Raw genomic sequence first — 15,456 nt, forward strand, 5'->3', positions numbered from 1 at the left:
GCTAATGCACGAGCAAATTGGTGCAATTTAGGGTGGCTGGTGCGGTACACAATTGGTGGTTGAATCATGATGTGCCATGCCAAGTGCCACATCAACTATGGAACTACCAAGCTGATGGAGCAGAACCTGTAGCTTTTTTTATAAGTTGTGGAACTCTAACTACAATCATTTCCTTGTAAAAGAAAGGAGAAGAGGGAGAGAGTCCAAGTAGTTCTTGAGATATAGGAAATAAATGTAATACAGCTTTCATGGGAGTACTAACTGGTTAAGTCATCAAACTTCTCATGAAATATAGTCATCCAGCCATTAATAATTTGCTACATGGCTCTGCACTCTCTTATGTTTGACCATTGCATATTATTTCCTCTTTAAAATGTGTGGGTTTTCACTCAAACATTTAATTGCTTTTAGACATACTCTTGACTATTCCCCCCGACTTCAAAAATGATCTAGAATAACTCGGGGGTTCATGTTCCCTCAAGATATGAATTAGAAAAAAATATTTTAAGGCTCATTGGATTTTCTTAACTCATTTATCCGTCCAATGATACCTTAAACTGCAGGGAATGCTACAACTTCATGTGCATGTAGGCCAAAACATCTGTGCATGTTTTGATACGTCCATGTAGCACCCCTTGAGGCAGCTCTACAGCCCCTATCATTTACCTCGGGATGATTATTCCAAACCAGTAAAGCCTCTCAAATTTACCTTTCACTTTAGCCCATGAAAGGCTCTTGAAAGACTCCATCAATGAAGAAAAGGTGCTTCCTGTCAAGGTAAGAACAAGTTTTTATTTGGCAAAAATAGAACCACGGACATTTTTCTTTTTTTTTTTTGTTTTTAAATATTCTGTAAAGAATTCGATGAAAGTTTTTTTTTTTTTCCCTTTAATAACCTGATAAAGAGTAAGGTTCCAATAAAATCTGTATCCCCACATTAAATCTCCTTTGAAACAATTAGTGCAAACAAAGGTCTTGTTTTCCTAGTTCAACTTTGGGGTGGGTTTTCTGGGAATTAAATTATATTGTTAGCGTGACTGTTGTTGCTGCAATGGGAATTTGACATATGCATGGTAAAATAACAATGTTGTGCAATGTAATCACATTCAAAGAACATTATTTTTAGAGAAATATGAAAATTTGAACATTAAAAATTAGTATTTTAATTACATAGGTGTTGAGATAGTGAAATAACAGCTATTGCTCCCATTACTTACAAGATGACAACTTCATAATGATCATTAATAATAACTTGTTATATGTGTGTAGGCATGCATGCAATGTAACCAAGAGGCTTTTAAAACCCATCGTAATAGCCATTACAACGATATAACAGATATTATTTTTCAAAAACCTTGTATAAGAGAAGCAACTATACCTTCCATATATTTTCATATTCTGCATGTGGTGTGAGCATGAACAACACCATTTGTATGTGGGGGCAAATATGTGATACACTAGGTGCCTATGATTTAAGCATGATGGGTTATGGTTCACTGTAAGGGAAATAGGAGATTGATCAGAATCATAATTTTTGATATTCAAATTTTTGTATCAGTTCAAAACAAAATTCTGATTTTGTAACGACATTGTCAAATAGCACCATTATTTTTATTGTTATTGCCTATTCTTTCCCATAATATTGACTAATAACAATTTTTATAAAAACTATCATTTTGTTTTTTCAAATTCTACTTCAGAGCTTGTGTTGGTAGGTAACAATTATTATTTCCTTTATACTGGGAAACAATGGCTGCATGAGAGGTTCGATATAATGGATATATTTGGTGTTATTGAAACCTTGATATTAAACAGTCAAAATCTTTTCTCAAAAAATATAGAAAATTTATGTGCAGATTCTGTTTGTGCACAGGTAGAGTGTCCCGTCCCTAAAATCAATGGAGTCTTTGATGGATCAAAGTTAGGGATGACAGACTGACACTTGAGAGGCTTTCTTGAAGGAGATCTTTACCAGTTGGAAACATCCATATAGTCATCCAAAGCCTCCAGCCGGTAGATAATCATGGCCTAGATGCTGCTTAATGTAACACTAGGGGACCTATCATAGGACAGTTAGAGCAAAAATGCTTACATGTGTGCAGGTGAAGGACTCCTCTGACACCCTAATACATAGAAGAGGGAAAAAAATAAAATTAAATCTGCCCCTATACCATATAGGGGAAGGACTCATATATGTCTATCTCTATCACCATTTCTTCTTGCTCTTTTGCCATTATAGTCTTCTCATGTTACATCTTGTAGGAAGGAATCCTAGGTCCTCTCAACCAGATCTTAAAGAATTGGCTATTCTTCTAGTATTTTTGCTATTACTAGCAAAAAAGAATGTGCAGTGCATATCATAAAAGGAAATAAAGAAATTATATATGTGTTACACTTAATACTATTAAAATTAATGATCATGATATTTTTCTTATTTATGTATGTTATGGGAGCTTGATGGAGTCAAAGAGAAGTTAATCACATCTTTAGATGAATGATTAATACAAATGGTAGTTTTTTTCTTACACAGACATTGTATTAAGTAGGCATTTGTGAGTTTACTTATTAAATGGCATTAAAAATGGCTGAGGAAAGACTGTTAGGCAAAACTTCAGAAAGGAATTAAAGAGAGATTAAGTAAACTTTACTGCTATTTAGAAACCAATACAGCTGCAGTAACAAAAGTGAGAGCTTATGCAAGATAGATAGATAGATAGAAACAAAGGTGGCAAGAAGAATAAGAAAATGATATCGTCCACCTCAATGAGGAGTGGGATGTCTCTTTTGCGTCCCCACCTCCTCTCTTTTTTATTGTCAAGGGCATTTCTGAATAAGCAAATAAGCAAATTTATATTGTATATTGTACCTTATGATTTGTCAATTAATGAGTTAAGAAAATGAGGGGCTGAGTTGGATTGGTGTTGTGGGTGGTGAGATTTAGGAGCAACTGGTGGCAAAAAGTTCTGATTTCATCTATATTTGCAAATATGTGCCATGTAATATTATGTTATCTTGTGAAGTTTGTTTTGTGAAAAACTAATGACAGTTTTGTGAAGAAAAATTGGTAAATGAAATCTATTAAAAGATTCAAACTAACCCCTTTTTAATCTATACTTTTGCTATTAGTATTTTGATAAAATGGACTTGAAAATTCTAAGAGCATAACCATGAGACATGAGTTGTAGATGTCATTACCTTTGGGTCCATATGAATAAATAAATATGGAAATTGTCTGCTTATGCCATTATTTTTTTTTGTTTTTTGGTGAGAAATGTTTCATTAGATAGTATTGATTTGCCCTGTATTCTCTATTTAGTTATTCATTGTTAGTTGTCTTGTATTTTTAGTTCTTTTGATAGGATCGTTTTTAGTATATAATTTGAAGATTTTGAAAAAATTGTTATTTGACTTATTCTCGGTAGCGATAATCTGCATAAATAGTCCCTACTATACGTCACTTATCAAGGGTTATTTGGATACTGTTTTTAAGGGTTTCAGTTGCTTTGTAAAGGGTGAAGAGAGATAAAATCTTGGATTAATTTTGATGGACTGATGAAAATTTAATATCTTGCTTCTCTCTTCATTATCTTCTTATTTACTTCTTTCTTCAATCTTCAGGCTTGAGAAGGCAAGCTTGATCCTGGAATTGATTGTTGCAAATATATTTATAAATGTTCTGCATAGATCTGCGATATATTCATATCTACCGTGGATTTCAGATCTGTACTCATGGAATGGACCATCTAGGTTGATTCTTGTCACAAGAGGTGACATGAAGCATGAAGGCAACTAGCTACAAAGTATAGTGATGTCACTTTTCAAAAGTTCCTTAACCGGGTTGAGTAAAGATCAAGGAGTGAATGCAAGAGGGCAAAAGACTGAAATAGCTGTATACAAATACCCAAAAGAATGAATTGGTAGGAGACTGTGAGTGAATACTTACAGGGAGAAACAGCAAACAGAATAAAGGGTTTGAAAGTAAGAGGTTGGTTTAAGATGTTCTTGTGCTTTCCCTCAGCAACACCATTCTATTAAGGTGTGCCAACAATGGCAAGTGCTCACTGGTACCAGAAGAAAGAATTAGAACATGAATATTGGAAAAAGGATATTTTCTACTTAAGTTTATCCAAAAAGTTTAAACTATGATGTAAAATGGTTTATGGATCATAATCAGGAAAATAAACCTGACCTTAAAGCAGCTGTTGCACAAGATAAATTTAGCTGTTGTAATAATATTCATCAATAAAGATAAATAACAAAATGATAGTCCTTTGAAGTTTACTGGGAAGGTTCATATATCAGTGAAAATCAATGGAGTAATATCTCACTATTGTGCAACTACTGCAACAAAGCATCTAGTGGGATAGTTCTTGGAACACCTGTAGAAGCTAACCAATAAAGATGAGCAACAGCTATGGCCTAGAAAATGATCTTATAGATAAAGGAGGCTGATAGAGGTAGAAAATATTAACAACATTAGAACCAACCAAATTATTTCTCTCTATCTCCTGCCCAATAGAGTGATATGGAAGTCAGAGGGGTGAGTATAAGCAAAGCTGATACAAAAATATTGATTGACATGTTGGCAGCCAAAAAATTGAATCATAGAGAAACTAGGGTGTGAAGGGTAAAACAACTAGAAAAATGAGATCCACAACAAGAAAAACAAAATGAAGAGCTATCTGTAAAATGAATCATAAAATACTCGGAAGTTTAAGTAGACAAGTGCCATCTTGGGTCATACAGTGAGTAGCACTTGAATCCATTATACCACTAATTCTTTGTGTGCAAAAAAACATTTGGATTGAAGTAGTCTCTAGTACTGTCGTTGCTTGGCTGCGGGAACCCAGATCAACACTCTTACCTGCTTAATATCGGCTTTCAGGTTAGCTATTTGGTCTTATTCTATGCTTCACATGTGTGCTAGCAAACCACCAACCGATTGATTCTTTTGCTGGGATCACATGTTCTCTACTTCTGGAGTTTAGCTGCAAATTTCCTGCCGTATCTGACCCTTTAGACTCAGGTGGACTACTGGACTTTAGGGTTGTGAATTTGAACGGCCATAATGATGGTGTAGTCCTGTTAATGAAAAAGAAGAAAAACCGACTTGTAGAAGGAATCACAGTTGTTGAAGGATGCATGTGATCAGAAGGGAAACCAAAACTACGGATGAAGGTGTTGAAAAGAATCACTTGCATATGTGGGGCAATAGAGGAAGTATGTAGTATAGAGCATGAAGATATTGCTTACCACCTTCTGCTTGAGATGTGCTTGCCATCTGGCAAATGAATAGATGGTGCACTACAGCATGCAATAAGATGTGATCACAGATGTAGCATGCATGGGTAGGCAAAAGCATGGAAAAGACAGATCACATCAACTAGGTATCTGAAAGTGCAAAGCCAAAAGCATGCCTAAGCATCGAGAAGTATTCAATGAACTAAAGATCATTGGAGCTTTGCTTGCCTGGATTGCTATCAGACGTGGGGATTGCTGGGAGTGGCAGAGGATGTCGGGTTAGAGTGTCTAGGTGCTTAAAGGACCAGGGGCTTTATGGTGGAGGGTTTAGTGGGAGGTGGGTCTATAAATCAGGTAGACTGCCTAGGACTTGTTCATGTCAGGTTGGGCCAATGCTGAATGGGTCACAAGGATGGGAAGTCACCTACAATTGCCAGAAGAATACATAGAGGTGAACCGAGCCAGATGGCTTTAGTAGCATGTGACATTCAAAGGTTATGCGGATAAATGTATTTCTTTCTATTTATTGAAGAATCTTAAGCAGATGTTCGTACGGATAGAAAGGGGCATGATGGGAGCCTTTTGCAGCTTATATAAGGTGCATATTGTCAAATATATGAGCAAGATCAGAGTTAGTCTGACACTCAAACCTTGTGTGGTGGCACTCGGTGATTCATCACATAATTTTTTTCTCAGAAGCTTTCAATCTCTGACTACATTTGATTTGTTAAAATATGGAGCTGAAGTCTTGGTTCACAAGTCTCTAGTCCCAAAATTGTTTCAAATCTTCAATTCTGCCTGCAAAAGCCTTTATGTTAGTCATTACAACATCCACCTCATGTATAGTTCTTCCAACTGCTGTGCAAAGAGACTCAGAACCCTGTCTCAATTGATTTGTTCCTCTTTATTGTTCAGAAAAAGAAAGTATGTGTAAGGTCTCTTTAGTCCTTCAATATTCCTCTCTCAGGGTTAGCGAAACCTTCCATAGAGAGTTAATGAAACCTTCCATACTTTAAGTTGTAGAGCTATAGTCAAGTTCAATCAACAGCTTGGGTAGTTTTAGAATCCTCGTGATACTATGAGAAGAAGGTTGTAGTGCTATGGTTAGAAGTTCAGTCAACAGCTTGGGTAGGATGCTATGAGATTATTATTCATTTCCAAATTCATCTTCACTACAAGAGTTTGGACAATTCCATGACTGATGATGATATGATATTAAACTTCTGTTTTAAAATTGTCAGGACACATTCAATGCTGATGCGTTCTTGATATCTCACACAATTTATTTTTTAAAAAAATTACAATGGCAGATTCCTCCTGAAGACATCCGATGGGAAGGTGAGGATCCCGGCATCTCGAGTCGAGTGGGTCAGGGTGGACCAAGCCCGAGGACTAAGAAGCCTACAGGTGGCAATGGGGCCATTCCAGGTGCAGGCAGGGGAAGAGGGTTGTCAAAGAATTATTCAAAGAAAGATTTTGCCGCAGCACAAAATGGCATTGGGAAGAAGGCATCTGATAACATAGAAATACTTCACACAGAAACTCTCCTAAAGGAGGTAGGTGTATCTTTGTGTGCATGAAGAAATCATATATGAACTGTGGAGCTGTTTTGTTAATTGTTCTCTTTTTTATTTTCTGATTTCAAGCAGGTGGAGAGGGTATTTGGTGCAAATCATCCGGATCCTCTTGAAATTGAAAAGGCAAAGAAAATGCTGAAAGTAAGAAAACTTCTCATCTGACTTTCATTTTCTTCATGTTATTTATTTTCTTTGCCAAAACATAGAGGGTTTTTGATGTTTTTACAGGAGCACGAGCAATCACTAATTGATGCGATTGCAAGGCTCGCTGATGCTTCCGACGGTGAAAGTGGTAAATATATATAGGCCTGTCTATTTACTCAATACTGCTTGTAATGGCTCCAATATCGATGTGGCCTTTTGATCTGTACTGTTAATACTTCTTTCGGTCATAGATATCTTGCCAATTTGCGGTACCCCTTCAGTGAACTGTGAACCACATTGAGTTAACTTATGTACAATAATTCTCTTTTGATAGGCTGCAGAAGCGTTACAGCATCTCAATGATGCATGCAGAATGAAATCTATCTTAAAATCATGATAACCGAAAGTCATAAAGTATCTCATAACACAATGGCATTGTTCTTAACAAGATTTATATAATTCATTTTAGTATTTTGTTGCCTAAACCACAAGGGTGTAACCTGTCCCAGAAAAGCAGCCTCTATGAAAGGAGATTGCTGCTTCGATTCACATGCATTTTCCTTTTTTTTCCTCCTCCTTTCCTTTCTTTTTAATATATGTTCTGAGTGCGTTGAACATATTTTCCTTCGATTCACATGCATGTTATGCACTTGTCATGGAAGGCCCATACCAATGCTAAATTGTCCCTAGCTTTTTAATCCTCGAATTACCCTGCTATTGAAGACACCCACTTTCAACCCTTCTTGGACTGTAACCCGCGTTTTCGATGAAGCAGAAGAGGGGGAGGACCCGTTCTCGCATGGAAGATTGATGGACCGGGGCCAGGGGTGGAAAAATAGGCATCATACTACAAATCGGCGTGGACCTAATTGCGAGGACGCAGGTGGGGGAGCCTGGAAGGTCCTTACGGCGATCGCATGGCTGGGGATGGCGTTGCCTCAGACTATCAGCGAGATGGTGATGAGTTCGTATGACATCTAACATGTGCTTGCTCACGCAGCCAATCAGCTGCAAGCTTAAGGCTACGAAGACCTCAGGGTGGTACAAAATGGCACACGCTAAGAGCTGCTCTCACTACAATGCTTGGCAGACCACTACAATGATTTTTTCAAGGCACCCCCACGTATGCCTTCAGGGAGGCTTATTTTCACAGTTTCACACCCCTTCCAATACAATGTGCCGGGGGAAGCCAGCATGGAGCTGTAAAATTATTCATTGAATATTAATGAATATCGAATGGTTTGTGATGTTGTTTATTGTATTGAAGTCGAAGATTTTTTTCTCACATGAATTGAGTTTGTGATGCTGCAGTGTTTGTCGAAATAAATGGGAATGTAGACAATCTTGATTCGAAACTTTGAGAATGCTTACTAGCTGTTACAAGCATGCAGTATGTAAGATTTAAGTTGCACTCAGTAAATTTTCATTTTACATGATTGATTGTGACACCAACAATAACATATGCTTGCATGTGATCTACTTTACCTACAACACTCCATATGTTGAAAATTATGTTCTTGCACACCAGCATGAGGTTACTTCCCTACAGCTTCACGTCATCCCTTGCTTGCATGTAATCTATTTTACCTGCAGGGATCGAACAAATGTGGAAATGAGATCGACCATCTGAGCATCATAATCTGGGCCCTCCATTTGGAAATGGCCGACTCCTTCCATTAGATGAGTTTCAACTCGGCCAGCTGCAGATTTTAGCTTATTTTGCAACTGCTTTACACTTGTGAACCCATCCTTGGTGCCCATGACAAAGATCTTAGGTGTCGTGGACCGCAGGATCGCATCATGATGCCTACCGAAAAGGATTGAAGCCATCAGGCCGAAAGGATACCCCAGACTCACATAACCCACGACCTGGTCTATTTTATTAACTGCTGAGCCCGCAATTGGTGCTCCTGTCCATAGGAACAGAGGTTATAAGCAGGTAATGAGATACTAGAAAGTGAGGCATGCTCCAGCTAACTACAAGTCATACGGCATATTTAGCTATGACTATGAAAATGAAACTTCTTTCAGGGTGTAAAGCTGAGAGAAACAACAATGGCTTCAAATCATCCATTTACTCACCTTACAGAAATTCAAGTGGATAGACGTTCTTGTCATAATGACTGAACAAGAACCAAACCATTGAAAAAATAATTAAATTAGAAATAACTGCCTAGGATAGTGAAGTACGGTTCTATGTCAATCTGATGCACTATTGCCACGAAATCATCTTGTCTATCCATTAACTAGTCTGTAGGTGAAAGTACCAGAAGATCTCAAGTATATGTCAGAAACTTAAATTTGTTTGATGCTTCACCAATACAAACGCAATATCTTGTTTAGCCTTTCATCAATAGCCATGTACAATATAAATTTTGTCCTCTGGTTTCTCAGAAGAAAGGGAGAATAGGTTCTTACAATGACCTTCTGTACGTGCAATCATAAGTTTGATAAAGCCAGGAACAGCAAAATAAATATGAATACAGGCATAAAACTCATTACGCATTTCTTACTCCATTAAGGATGCATCTTTAGTAATTTACTAGGATGTCACCCGCGCTTCGCAATGGATGAGGCGCAGCCGGCGGAGCCGTGGGGGGGAGGGGGCAGGGTTTTTTTTTCCCGTGGACCACACGGTCTCTGCCAGCCATGACTCCACCCCCGCCCAACCCCCCTACCCCCTGCGGCTCTACCGGCTGCCCCGCCTCGCCCCTGCATCTCCGCCGGCCGCGCCTCACCCATTGCGAGGGATTTGGAAAGGTTCCAAGCAAAAAAAAAAAAGATAAAGGAGATCTATGGAAGGAGAGCACCTACAAGAGATTTGAGGGGGGAGCCCGACGCAAGTGAGGATCGGGAGGAGAGCGACGGTGGAGACCAATGGGAGAGCAAGGAAAATGTCAGCCTCTCTTTTTTAGAGATATGTGGGAAGGAAACCATCCGAGGGAGATCGAAAGGGATGGCCGACGCCGGTGACGATGGGGAGGAAGGTGATGGCGGAGACCGGCGGCAGGTCGCGGTGAGAGATCTGAAAGGGTTCCAAGCAAAAAAAAAAAAAAAACCAAGATCTATGGGAAGGAAAGCACCTGCGAGAGAGGTAGAGAAGGTTCGAGAGGGCTCGGGAATGATTCAATGGGAAAAAAAAAATCAAGGGAGTCCAAAGCGCACCGAAGAAAAGACAAAAAAAGAAGAAAAGAAAAATATGTAGCCCTCCTGCATCTAACGTGTGTGCACAGTCAGCTCTGACATGTTACATGCCACATGGCACGCAGGGAGAGTGAAGGGACGCGCTCTAATGTATAGGATAGATCATTTGAAGCAATTCTATGATTCTCTAAAAACTCCTGATGCTAATAATCCACAGTTAGGATCTTACTTTTACTAGTCATGTGGGAATGCAGCATTGCCAAAATGTTCGATACTCCACATTTCTTATTACAACATCTTGTTAGCAGGCTGGAGTGATAACTATAAGGTACCTACCCTATATGAATTGCAAGGGGCTTGGACTGATAACTATTGAACATCTGCGCCATATGAATTGGAAGGCATGCCCTTGAGGCTCTGGTTTTACTGTGATGAATCCTTCAGGACCCTAATTTCAGCAGCAGACATTTCTCTATATGGTTGCAGTCCTTGACCACAAAAACAGTATGTCATCACAAAATTTCCTCAGATTCCTCCCACGTGTGGGAGATGCCCCCTGCTCATGACAGCTTCCTGACTGCCTATCAATCCTTTACTCTTTAACGACATGTCTTTAACCTGAATGCACATAAGCAAGCCATTTTCATCAACTCCACACTGACACTCTTATATTTTCATTGGTTTCAGTCCATAATGTTTCTGTCCAGCCATTTATAACTCTACCATGTTCACTTTTGACACAACCAACTTAACATAGACATGATATGCTCATACACTTGGAGGTCTGCTGATTTCGTGACAATAACCCTAATGCCATACCAGATCTGAGGTTAGAGGACAACCTTACACAGGCACAATCTCAATAAAATACCTTCGAGATGGTACTATTTTCGAAAAATCTTCACCATTTCATTGATAAGGAAAGCAAAGTTGACTATAAAGAACATTGAGCTGGGCCTCAAAGTTAGCATTTCAATGAATGAGACTGCCATCATATCCTTAATCACCGGAATCCACTTTCCCCCCATTGATAATGTCTTTGTTAAGGTACATTACTTGTTCTCCTGTCAGATTCCACATCCTTTAGCATGGAATTCTTTGTTTGCCTCACTATTTCCACTCTATACATGTTCAAAACCACTCCTAAGTGTCAAAGTTCTTTGTGAGAGAAAGCTTGTAGCCCTCCCATGACTCCTTCCATTCTGTTTAAAAATAATTTTAAAAAGAAAATGAGGATCTAATCACTAACCAACAAAGCTATTTTATCTCAAATTCATTTGAATCCAGTTTCGCTTTGCATGAATCATCTTTGGAAAAAAGGTTTTAACATGATTCAAGCCATTCCATAAATATGTCAGGAAACCATAGGAATTATGAACATTCATTCTGCATCACATGCACAAGGAGTGCGCAAGTAACAATTCCAAAGATACCTTATTGTTTCTCCAGCATATGTAAGCATACACAATGTAAAATGAATCTAAATATCTGATTTACACAACTACAATCTGGTTCTTTATCAGATTGAAAAAGAAGAAGGGAAAAAGGACGAGAGTGTCGGGGCTTTAATCAAGTTCATGATCAAGAAGAAAAAGATAAGACCTGGAATCTGCTATCTTAAAAAGAAAACTAGAAATTTTGTACTAAAAGTTCAAATATGAAATTTATAGAAAATATGAAAATTTTAAAGCAGCCATCTTGAACAAAATTAACAATCTGAAAATCCAATTTTGTTTCGCTAAATAAAAAAACTAATATTAATGAAAGATCTGCAACTTCAGTGCATAAGAACCGCAACTCTTTTCATATCTACAAGTATGTGTTTCCTTTTTAGTCATTTCTGCAGGATAATTTCTTTGTTGGATAGGCAGAACTAAACTCCACATAAATGAAATAAAGAAAAGCATCACCAAAGGCATTTTGTTAAGAAAGATGCTAGCAACTTCTTAGGTAACATAACATCCATCATCAACCCAATCTAAAGTTAGATACATAATCAAATAAGTATTAACCATTCAAGTTTTGAAATAGTAAAATAAACTACTGTGCTTTGAACGCATATCATTCATACATGGAGGGAAGCAACCAAACTCCTAACAACAGCCAACAAACCTATGAGAAAACATATGTGAAGAATAAACATCAAGCACAAGAATACATCCATTTCACCACATTCAAATTATCCACAACATGTCATGACTCATTATATGATCCTATAACTATATTGAAAATCTAGATATGTTTTCGATTGTGAGAGGTAAGGCAATTTAAAAATCTACTCTCTCAACCAAAATTTCTGAAAATGTCTAAACCATTAATCTCTCCAACAAGAAAACACGAAAAAATAAGCTAGTGACTAAATCAAGAAAAAGCTTTAATTAAGGAAACCCAGCAAAAGATAGCATCAGGAATCTTTGGCAAGAAATGCTGCCGTAGCTCCAAATTCAAACAATAGATAAGAAGCTTCACGTTTTTGGCTCTTACATAGAACAGTAGCAATGAAAATTTCCGCTCAATCATATAAAATGCAGTCCAATTTGCTCTCTATCTCTCTCTCTCTCCAGTTTTGCTCATTTCAGTATCCTTCATCTACAACATTTAGCAAAATATGATAGCAGAAACTTGACAAGCACTTGCCTCCTAATTCGTGGGACTAGATCCCTTCTCATAATGCTTTTGTGTCTAATCCATGGATATCCACCAAGTTGCACGTCTGAGAACTCAATAGCAAGGCCAAAATCAAAGGAATAACTTTGACCGGCAAGCTTATCTATTCACTGTTTCGACCATTATCCCAGCACCAAGTCTCTAACCCTAAACACTAAGTATACAAGCCACAGCTCCCCTCATGTAAAAATAAAAAAAAGAAAAGAAAAAATCAACATAAAAATTATCCGCATGCTTTCCACCGCTGAGATCTTCCATGATACTTTACCAAACACACAATTCTGGAACGCTTAATACCATTGTGTACCAGGAAAACAAACAATCATCACAGAATAATGAATTTATTCATATAAAAAGTGACAAAAAGATGGATCTGATACTGAACTATACAACCTCAAGAGAAAATATAGCACAGGTTCTTTTCAACGGAGAATTAATTAACATCACAACTAGTTATACCCTGTCTTCTAGAGCCAATTTCTCTAAATCCATCTGCCAATCCAACCTCAAACCTCTGAATATCCCATCTCATCAAACAATCAGTCTCTCTCTATCAAACCCAACATTCCATTATGCAATCCGGAAGAACATAAAAATACAGAAAAGGAGGCACAAGCCAATGAATCAAAAATTCAAGAACACTGAAAAAGGAAAATGCCTTTTTCTACCAATGATAAGTTAGTATGTCAAAGATCACAGCATCACATCCCATAAAACACTCAATCGCTTGTAATTTCGATCAATTATCTAAAAACAGAAGAGATCCTAAACCAAATATTCACACATATAGAGCTAAAAACAGTGTCTATTTACGAAACCTAAACCCAATTTGAACGTCTCCCAGCATAAATAAAGGCAAAAGAAACACCTTTAAGCTCGTCAAACCAGTCCAAACTCTCACAAAGATGAATATTTTACACACAGGGATAGAGAGTACCGGCGGAAGAGCCGACCAAGACGATCCCGTCAGGAGATAAGGTACGAGAAACCCAGTTGCAGACGGCGATGACGTCCTGGATCTCGGTGAACCCAGTGAGGGAGGGGCGGCCGGAGGACTTGCCAGCACCGCGCATGTCGAAGGTCACTGCCGGGTAGCCCTTCTCAGCGAGGCCGGCGGCGATGCCTCGGAGGAGGCCCTGGAAGCCCCCGAGGACGGTGTAGGGGTGGACCAGAACGATGGCCACGTTCCCCGCCAGATCCGCCGCCGGCTTGAAGAGCCGCGTCCGGAGCTTCACGCCGTCGCCCGTCTCCACCGTCACCGACTCCATTCTCCCCCAGCACCCAGCGAGAGATCAGGGGCCGTGGCGAGACAAGGGCTTTAATGGAAGAGAGTGAGATTACCACACACAGAGAAGATAGTCTTGTTCAGGGCTTTAATGGGAGGTAGGTGGATGCTAGGTGAAGGGGAAAGAGACGGAGACTGGATGGCTAAATTGGCTGGCAGAGCCGGTCGGCATGCTTGCGAAGGCTTGAGGTCGGAAAGGTAACCGTTGGGATCGACCAAGGTCGAGTCGCGAGTGATTCAGGTGTGGAGCTCTCGCTCATCTGTTCATCCACCAACTGTGTTTTTGCATCGGAATTACCGTGTGATCTGAGCCTTGCAAAGATCGCCCAAAACTATTTCTTGGTGCGGCCTAGAAAGGATGCTAAGATGTAGAGACGTTATCTTTAGGACACTCATTATTGGAACATATACAATTAATCTATCAATAATAATTCAAATAGCATGTGGCATTGATCACAAATGTTGGGGCTGGCTAAGACTTTCAGGTGTGTACCTGCATCATCTCTATTTAGGCATGAGTTTCACCCTGATTTTGGATTCAATTATATGATGTCGATCGATCGTGTCCTCGATTCCGGCCGAGGACTGTTGGAGTTCGGACCTTGGTAAAACATTGAAATGGGAGGTAGATGCCAGCCAGCCAGAATATCCGATGCGGAGATCAGAATTAGTATGCTTATAAGAATACTTTACAGACGGCACTTCTAACCTCGGCATTAATCAAGATGCTAGGTCCTCTGCCCTAACCAAGATGTTTGGATTCATACCTCGGCCACGGACGAGATACTTTCAGGTCCGTTAGAGCCCACCTCAAAAAAATGCATATAAGATAGCAACCCCAGATCACCATATTCAAATAACACTCCAAATGAAAATAATCACCGTCATTTTGATCCATGCACAATAACATGAAACCGGTTAATCTCCTAGACAAGCATGATTTCAATTTTTCTTCTATAAATAGAGAGATGTGGGGACCTCCAAGGTAAGCTCTCGAATTTTTTTTTTTCCTCTTTGTTCTCCATCTCCTAATTTGAATATCGAAAAATCCTCATCATTTTCCGGCCGAAACTTTTTATATATCCCAGATCGATCACCAGAGAGCAACGCCTTCACGTAGCCTTGTCACCCCAGCTAGAAAGATCATCTCCGACCTCGGACGAAGGATTTGATAGCAACAGTCACCTAAAGTATGTTGCATGCTGCTCCTAATAGCATCATCTTGCTAGTTATGGAAGCATGATAGAAGACTGAATATGATATGCTATTGGCATGTGCACATGGTTTTGTTCCTGCAGCAACTATGCATGTATTATAACTAATAAAACATCTTTGCGCCAAGTCCTCCATCCATACTTATTGCTTTTGGATTTGCATTATGATCTTTTATTTTTTCCC

At 38.9% G+C, this 15,456-nt stretch overlaps 2 protein-coding genes across 4 annotated transcripts in view; one reads left to right on the forward strand and one right to left on the reverse strand.

The window, feature by feature from the left end:
• LOC105061235 (protein EMSY-LIKE 3) overlaps positions 1–8,247 on the forward strand; it is a 28,243-nt gene extending 19,996 nt beyond the window's left edge. For 2 of the 3 annotated variants that reach the window (XM_029260747.2, XM_073243443.1), the window contains exons 7-10: positions 6,552–6,797; positions 6,888–6,959; positions 7,047–7,110; positions 7,738–8,247. In XM_029260747.2, the coding sequence (XP_029116580.2) occupies positions 6,552–6,797; positions 6,888–6,959; positions 7,047–7,110; positions 7,738–7,943 (588 nt within the window). In that variant the 3' untranslated portion in view covers positions 7,944–8,247. The remainder of the gene's footprint in view (positions 1–6,551; positions 6,798–6,887; positions 6,960–7,046; positions 7,111–7,737) is intronic. The other variant, XM_010945222.4, reaches the window with a different exon arrangement.
• Positions 8,248–8,275: 28 nt separating this feature from the next.
• LOC105061236 (uncharacterized) lies at positions 8,276–14,386 on the reverse strand. The gene is made up of 2 exons (XM_010945224.4): positions 13,711–14,386; positions 8,276–8,872 (listed from the first exon to the last, which is right to left on the reverse strand). Exons 1-2 carry the CDS (start codon positions 14,039–14,041, stop codon positions 8,541–8,543), a joined length of 663 nt encoding a protein of 220 aa, XP_010943526.2. The 5' UTR covers positions 14,042–14,386; the 3' UTR covers positions 8,276–8,540.
• Positions 14,387–15,456: the final 1,070 nt, after the last annotated feature.

Source organism: Elaeis guineensis, chromosome 1 (genome assembly GCF_000442705.2).
Source record: "Elaeis guineensis isolate ETL-2024a chromosome 1, EG11, whole genome shotgun sequence".
Classification (NCBI taxonomy): domain Eukaryota; kingdom Viridiplantae; phylum Streptophyta; class Magnoliopsida; order Arecales; family Arecaceae; genus Elaeis; species Elaeis guineensis.

Coding starts and splice junctions, on each gene's coding strand:
- LOC105061236 (XM_010945224.4), bottom strand. CDS start 14,041: ATGGAGTCGGTGACGGTGGAGACGGGCGACGGCGTGAAGCTCCGGACG. Junction 8,873..13,710: donor CTTGGTCGGCTCTTCCGCCG/GTACTCTCTATC, acceptor TCCTATGGACAG/GAGCACCAATTGCGGGCTCA.